The sequence below is a fragment of the Lipotes vexillifer genome, unplaced genomic scaffold, assembly GCF_000442215.2.
Source record: "Lipotes vexillifer unplaced genomic scaffold, Lipotes_vexillifer_v1.1 scaffold1268, whole genome shotgun sequence".
Classification (NCBI taxonomy): domain Eukaryota; kingdom Metazoa; phylum Chordata; class Mammalia; order Artiodactyla; family Lipotidae; genus Lipotes; species Lipotes vexillifer.
The window spans coordinates 406,284-414,569 of record NW_006789000.1 but is presented as its reverse complement, the minus strand read 5'-3'; the positions used below and the strand labels follow the sequence as shown (position 1 = coordinate 414,569).

The following is an 8,286-nucleotide window of genomic DNA, read 5'->3' as shown; positions in this document are numbered from 1 at the left end:
CAAGTATTCAGAGCACCAATATTCACAAGAGCCCAAAGGTAAAACCGTCCTAATGTCCATCAACAGACGTGAGGAAAACCAAATGTGGTGTGTTCCTGGAATGAAAATTATTCAGCGACCAAAAGGGTACAAATGTTCTCGAATAGATGTTAGAGGGAGTTATGTAACATTGTGAATGTACTTACTGCCATTTACATGTACAATTTAAAATAATCAAACTATTAAATTTTATTCTAAGTGAACTTTATATCATAGAATAAACAATTTAGTATATGTAATAAAAATATTAAAAATGGACTTGCACCACTGCTGAGCACCACTGCTAACGGTCCACCAGACAGTGAGCCGGATGCTCTCCACACCTTGTGTTCTGGATCCCAGAATGGGGGGGGTGGAGGCAGGGCTGGGATGGAGGGGGGCCAGGTGTGTACTCTCTTAGGGGCTGACTCTGACCTCTGACTCCCCGGATGCTCCTCGCGGCACCCCAGCCCCAGCTCTCTTGGACTCCTTTCCTCTTTTCCAGGAGAAGCCCTCGGACCTCTGCCCTCAGCATGAACCATCAGATGTGTGGGATCCAGGGTTCTGCCAGCCCTGCCCATCTACAGACCCCACATCTCCATGCAGTTCTTTGGAGAAGGGAGTCCCTCCCTCTTGAATCAAAGCCCACTCACATTTTCAGCTGGTGCAGGGGTCCACCGTACTCATCAGAGTAAGGGAGCGTGCATCCATATCTAGAGGAGGCCAGGAAGGCGTCACATGGACTGTCCTGAGGACACACCTGGATGTGATAGCTGGTGTGACGGTGTGACCCCCGGTAGAACGGAAGCCCTGGAGGGCAGGACTGATGTCTGCTCGATGCATTAAATGATGGGTGTTCCTAGAAAAGTGCCTGCACCTAGTGGCCTTCCTCTATATGAAGAATGAATGAGGCCAACTAGCCCCTTCAGACACATCTGAGCGGCCTGGGGCCCCACTGCTCGCCCTCAGGGATCCCTGCTCTCATTCACCCAGGACAGGGCACCCCTAATGGAACCACCCATCACCATTCAACTGGGAAAAGAGTTCATCCCAAGGTCAGAGGCACAGTGACAGCTGAGGCGGAGGCTTCCTCATGGGGAGGAGAGACATGATGAATTAGCACAACCGCGGCCCCTCCAGCAGCCCTTTCCACAGGCCAGGTCCCCAGAAAGCACTTTCCGTGAAGGACCCGCTGGTCTCTACAGTCACCGTAGGGGGCTGGTCCTCTCTTTACCCTAGTGTGCAGAGGGGCCAGCTGAGGCTCAGAGAGGTGGAGTGACGTTCCCACAGTTCACAGCTAGAAGGTGGCCGAGTCACCAATGTCCCACGGTGGGGAAAGTGCTCACTTTGTGAAGAGAAGCTCCAGCATCTGCTGGATGGTAAGGAAGGCCCTGTAGGTGCCCAGGAATGTGGGGAGGTCAGAGGGGGCCCCGCCAAGGAAGGCAGGCACCAGGTTTCCCACCAGCTTCTCCAGGCTGCCTGCCTGGACGCTCCACAGCATGCAGGTCTCATTCCTGTCCCCTGTGCACACGTTTTCCCCCTGGGGTGGAACAGAGCAGGGACATGAGTCAGAGGCAGCGCCAAGGACACCAGGAGGGCTGGGGCTGGAGCTGAGACCGAATCCCCAAGCCTCAGCGACTTGTGGCAAGAGGTGGGACGGGAGTGCCCTCAGCAGAATAAAGGTTCTGGCTTCACGAGTAGAATTGGCAGTGGGCGATGGTTACATGTGTTACTATCTCAGGGAAGTTTGTAGCACAGTATTGACAGCTCCCCCTGTATTAACTGCATCATCCCTGTGATTGTTATCAAAACATCCCATTCTGGGGATGAGAACACAGAGTCTCCCTGGGGTGGGAGGGATCAGGTTAGTCAGGCCAACATGGACACCTGAGGATGGAGTTAAAAGAGGAAAATCTGTAGAAAAATGCAGAAACAAAGTTGACTTAACATTAAGTGGGGGCTTCCCTGGTGGCGCAGTGGTTAAGCATCCGCCTGCCAATGCAGGGGACACGGGTTCGAGCCCTGGTCCGGGAAGATCCCACATGCCACAGATCAGCTAAGCCCGTGCGCCACAGCTACTGAGCCTGTGTTCTAGAGCCCGCGAGCACTGCAACAAAGAGTAGCCCTTGCTCTCCGCAACTAGAGAAAGCCCGTGCGCAGCAACGAAGACCCACCACAGCCAAAAATAAATAAATTAAGATTAAAAAATGAAGTGGAATCCTATGAAAGTCTCTTTCTGAGATTCCCACGTATATGTGGTTAATGACTTTGCGTCTGGACCGGGCAGGGCCTGGGCCGTGAGGGCTGGCGGGAGAGGAGATGGGGGCCTAGATTCCTCTGGGAGCAGGACGCCAGGAGGGACCCAGGGGAGGGGCAGGGCGGCTCTGGGGCTTCCTGGGTGTGCAGTCTCCTCCTCGCTGGCACTCACCCTGAGCCTGCCCTGGGCTCTGTTGCTGGTGTGGGGCTCCTGCCCCTCCTGCAGGGAGATGGAGCAGGGGGCGCCATGGACCGGGTCCTGTGCCATCTCCTGTGTGGAGCCCTGTGAACACAGTGCCTGGCAGCCAGGCAGGAAGCCTCAGAGCCCTGCCTGCCACCTGCGCTGCCCCTCAGACAAACCAGCCATGTCCACTGCAGACACACGCACACCACTCTCTGCACAGACCTCCTCCAAAGAGGGAAAAAAGATGACAGCCTGAGGGCCTTGGATCCACGCTGGCACAGATAAAAGGCACTTCAGGAATCCTCTCTCACCCTTGTGCTTGAGTGTGATCATGACAGGACCACCAGCTGACCAAGTTCCCATCCACCCGTTCCTGCCCAGAGGAGAAACCTCCCCTCAAGTCCCCCTTCCCCCAACATGGAGATGTGAGGATGTGAGGCTGCCCAGGGAGGACTCCCAGACGCGGCCAGGCCTGGATTGGCCTGCTCTAGGCCACCTCGTGTTCCCTTAGGGACCTCCTGGTAAAGGACCAGAGTCGTCCAGGTTAAGCATTGAACTGTCTAACGCATATGAGAAACCTCCCACTCAGAGGTTTCCTGAAGCAGAAGCCCTGGGAAGTCAGGACACAGCAGGAGAACATCCGTCTCTGTGAAGCGTCTCCAGCCAAGTGAGCCGGCTGTGGGGCTGTCGCTAGAACGTGTGTGCCTGGCTCCCGGGGCTCAGAGTTCTGTTGGGGTCTGTTGCCAAGGAGGTGACTTCACTTCCTGGGGGCCCCTTACTTGAATCCCCTCCTCAGACAACACTGGTACACACAGCCCTCTGGGCTGCCGACGGCTCACCCCTTCTCCACACAACCCCATATCTCACACAGTCACACCTCACAGCCCTCTCCACCGCTCCAGGGAGGATCTGTGCGCAGCTCTGAGGAGGCAGACCTGGGTTCCAGACTCAATTCCCCATTTTACCTGTTCTCCATCCTGGATAATTCCTAGTGTAATATCGTGCTGCAGTGTGCATCCCTTAGCACTAGGCCATTGCAGCGAGAGTTACCCACCTCCCCCACGCTGTTACCAAGCAACAGTTACCGGGAGACCGTTAATGCGGGACGGTTAGAGCCGCGTTAGAGGTCCTGCTCAGCCATTGGTCAGCACCACAGAGGGCCCCATTCAGCCATTGGTCGGCGCTACAGTGGGCCCCCCCTCTAAGTGAGCAACTGTCATTGAGCGACCCTTAGTGGGGGCATTGAGCCAATGGTCTGGGGAGTGGTGGTCGTCAGGTGGAGAGTAAGAGGCAGATCCCGGCCTTCTTTCTCCCTGGGGCACTCCAGCTCCCCGGCCTCGGGCTGGCGGGTGAGCTGGGGGCCCAGGGAACAGGCTGGGGGTGTGTCCTGCAGGGCTCCAGAGCCCTCGCCAGGACGCCCCCTGGCCGGGCCCAGGCCCTGAGGCGGCAGTGAACCAACCTCTCCCCCATCCCTGCCTCTGTGACCTAATGGCAGCGGCAGGCTGCATGGGACACAGTCTGGGGGACCCGGCCCCCACCATTTGGGCAGCCTGAGGAGCCTGAGGGCCAGCTGAGTGCTGGGTGCCTGGCTCCCTCAGCGATGACGGCTGGGCAGGGTCTGGGGACCCGGCCCTGAGGGAGCCACCATCTGAGATCTGCCTCTTCAGCCGGGCCTGGGCACTGGTGGGAGGACGCAGACTGGGTGCTGGACGAACGCTCTGGGGCAGGGTAACCCGCCCCCCGCCCCCCGCGCAGGGACCCCCTTCTCTCAGCCAGGCCTGGACCTCGAAGGGTGAAAGCTGTGCCTTGCGACCTTCCCCTTTCTTGTAGAACAGAGTAACATTTGTTTCGGTGGAGGTTTAAAGGAACATCGTGACCTATGACCTGACCTCAGGAACAAAGGATCTGACACCAAGAAGTCTGCAACAACTAACCACGCCCCTTCCTCACCTTTCCTGTAAAAGGGCTTTGCTGAAAGCTTTCAGGGAGTTCCGGTTTTTTTTTTTTAAGGCATGAGCCACCCATCTCCTTGCATGGCCCTGCAATAAACCTTTCTCTGTTCCTAACTCCGGCGTTTTGGTATCGTTTGGCCTCACTGTGCATTGGGCACATGGACTTGCGTTTCGGTAACACTTGGGCCTCTCAAGGCCTGTCTCTCTCCCCCCACCTTCCCAGTGGGGATGATTCTAGCATGTATTTCTAGGGATGTCCTCAGGCATGTCCTCTTCTGATCCCACCCCATAGTCCTTATTTAATGTCACTCTGCAGGTGTGCGTGTGTGTGTGTGTGTGTGTGCGCACGCGTGCGCCTGTGTACACACCAATGAGCACTCTCTGGGTGGCCAGAAGAAAACTGCCCCCACATAGGGAGGGATGTGCAAAAACTTCCTAAGATCTTATGGTTTCTAATTTCCAAAACAATCCCAATGAGAGGTGTCCAGTCCTTGGCCTAGATCAGGACACAGTGACACAAGGCCATACAGGTAGCAGGAGCTGGAGTTGGGATAACAGACTCAGACACTGGCTCCACTGTCCACACCCGTAACCACAGTGCTGGGTGCAGCAAGACAGCCGCCTTCAGCAGGGACCCATCATGGCAGGCTTAGCTTCTCTGGCTGGACACATAGTGGCCCAGGGTCAGACTGGAAAATGATGGGCTGCTGTCACCAGACAGACTTGACAATCTTATTTGCTTCTGCCTTCATGTTCCTGTCCTTAAATACCTCTCCTCAATACTGAGGGTGGCTGACACCTGTTACCCAGGCCCAACCCCAGTATAAACTGAGTCAACTTCACCAGGATCAAGAGGATTTTTTAGTCAGCTGGAGTAAAAAGATACTCAGCCTCGCTGGAAATCCCCGGATAAGCAGTTTTCCCAGTGACTTCATTAGGAGTCAGGCACCCAGAGGTAGTCACTGAGATGGGGAAAAATCACATGCTCAAATTTATAAATATTCTCTCATAAAATCATCTCATTATTAATAATGTCTTACCTGATTAAGGACTTCACATGTTCTGTCAGATAATATATGCCTACATACATAAAATGCTGCACATTTCCACACTGCATGTTTTTTTCCAAATATGGCATACATATACACACCAAATCCACTCAGAATATAGTTACAGTAGCTATTTGTACTACTACTTTCCTTTAACTTCTATATATTTGAGGGGGTAACAGACAATCCTAATACAGAGTTACAGTTTTCTAAGTCTATTTTCACCTTTACCAGTGTCCTGTGTATTTTCATATGTTTTCACGTTGCTGATTAGCATCTTTTCATTTCAGCTTGAAGGACTCCATTCAAGGCAGGCAGTGTCCTATAATTGGCCCATCTGGATTATGCACCAGCAAAATAATGTGGACAGGAATGCGGAGCCTAAAAATACAATAGCCACTTTAAAGGGTAATTCTGCATACATTTTTTTAACATTTTTATTTATTTTTATATTTATTTTTGGCTGTGTTGGGTCTTCGTTTCTGTGCGAGGGCTTTCTCCAGTCGCGGCGAGCGGGGGCCACTCCTCATCGCGGTGCGCGGGCCTCTCACTATCCCGGCCTCTCGTTGCGGAGCACAGGCTCCAGATGCGCAGGCTCAGTCGTTGTGGCGCACGGGCTTAGTTGCTCCGCGGCATGTGGGATCCTCCCAGACCAGGGCTCAAACCCATGTCCCCTGCATTGGCAGGCAGACTCTCAACCACTGCGCCACCAGGGAAGTCCTGCATACAATTTAAAAAGGGGTTTCAAATCAGTGAAATAGGGTGAATAAATCAAACGGTGAGAGATCAACTGGCTATTCATCTGGAAAAAAACAAAGTTGGGTCTTTACCTTGCACCATATTTAATCAAGCACTAACAGAAGGGGATCAGTTGATCATTCAATTTAACTTAAAACATATTTGTTTCATATGTTTTAAAGAGAAGACACCTGCCAAAATGGAAAGTTCTAAAAAGAATCTCTTGTATCAACTTAACAAATAGAAATTGCTTTCAAACAACGGAATGATAGACAATTTTATTTCTAAAATTCAAGTTCTGAACATAAATGCCTTTGGCTATAACAGAACACTCCAAGTCAAACTATTCAGTATCTGTGAAGTAGGTAATAGTATCTCCATTTTGCAAATGAGGAAACTGAGGCACAGAGAGATTAAATCACTACATAGGTCACATAAATGATAAGTGGCAGAAATAGAACATCTTGTCTGAGAAAACAATGCCATGTCACATAATTCAAGGAAGAAAACTGTGGCATTCTACCACACTAAATACAAACACAGATAGTTCTTAGCTCACATAAAATCTGGGCTTCACACCTAAATTTATATAAGCATATCACTTAGACATATAAAAAATATAAAATGGGGGTAACTTCTTCAACAAGTGCTGTTTTTAATGTGTAAAGTATAAGTACTAATGTTCAAGGCTACTTTTGAACATTAACTCAGATGTGTGTTATAAACAATTGTGTGCTGGTTCGTTGCATACTTTAAGTAAACCTTGATTCTATTAAACATTGTTTGGGTCATTTACTGAAAGGACAGTTTGGTAACAATGTTTATACCCATTTATATATGTCACCAAAGAGTTGAGAACACAGGACATGTGGCATTTTATGCATTCAATGCGTCCTCTAAAGTATATGTTGTGTAAATATGTGATGAAACAACAATAGTATTTAGTGTAGGAAACCCTGATATAAATAAAGTTATTTAGGTAAGCGTCATCATTCCACTACGATTATTTTGGGGTCTAAAACAAAAATCAAACATACATGAAATAGATGTTAAAGAGCATACTTATGTGTATCAGCCTGACATAGCTCAGAGGCTATTTACATACACATTGAAAGCTGCTATTCTGATGCTTCAACTCATTTGTGCCTTTTTTAAAGCTACATATTCCATGGTGAGCACGACTAAGTAAACATACTGTGTTATATTTCTAATAAGATATTTGGTACTGCATCCAAAACCTTGCTTCTAGAATTATATTATTTCCAGATGAAGATTCCCCCAACATTTTTTTAAATGAATTTATTTATTTTTGGCCATGTTGGGTTTTCGTTGCTGTGCGCGGGCTTTCTCTAGTTGTGGTGAGCGGGGGCTACTCTTCGTTGCGGTGCGCGGGCTTCTCATTGTCGTGGCTTCTCTTGTTGCGGAGCACAGGCTCTAGGCGCGCAGGCTCAGTAGTTGTGGCACACGGGCTTAGTTGTTCCGTGGCATGTGGGATCTTCCCAGACCAGGGCTCGAACCTGCATCCCCTGCATTGGCAGGCGGATTCTTAACCACTGCACCACCAGGGAAGCCGCCCCAACATTTCTAAAGCTGACAATTTTCTTCTGTCACATATTCTCTGATATACAAAGTTTGAAATGTGTTTTGAGATTATGAGGTTTTATTCTACTCTCAATTATCTGATGTTCAGTAAAATCTGTGTCTTTGTGAAAATCTTCCTACAGCCATTTCATCTTGGGGTTTTTCCATGGTAAATATCTGATTTACAAAATGTTTTACTTGCTGATGAAGGGTTATTAAAATGCAGGATATTGACAGGGGTTTCTCTCTTACTGAATTCTCTGACATACAGTGTTTCTCACTCCATCATTAGATTCACAGGCTATATGAAATACAGGATGGCTAAGATAAGCTATGACAACAAATAGACCTGAACATGTTATGGCTCAACACAATGCAAGTTTATTTCTTGTTCCTGAAAAGACTTAAGGGTCATGGTAGAGAAGGGAGAGCTCTGCTCAGGGAGTCATTCAGAGACCCTGGTTTCTTCCAACTTGTGAATCTTTAATCTCTAATGCCCACTCCCAAG

General features: G+C 49.8%; 1 protein-coding gene across 1 annotated transcript in view; it reads right to left on the bottom strand.

Annotated features, from left to right (window-relative positions):
- Positions 1–667: 667 nt before the first annotated feature.
- Positions 668–8,286, bottom strand: part of LOC103088306 (zinc finger protein 33B-like) — a 77,316-nt gene continuing 69,697 nt past the window's right edge. Inside the window, 3 exon segments of the mRNA XM_007461905.1 lie at positions 668–731; positions 1,365–1,558; positions 3,997–4,281. Coding sequence (XP_007461967.1) covers positions 668–731; positions 1,365–1,558; positions 3,997–4,281 — 543 coding nt within the window.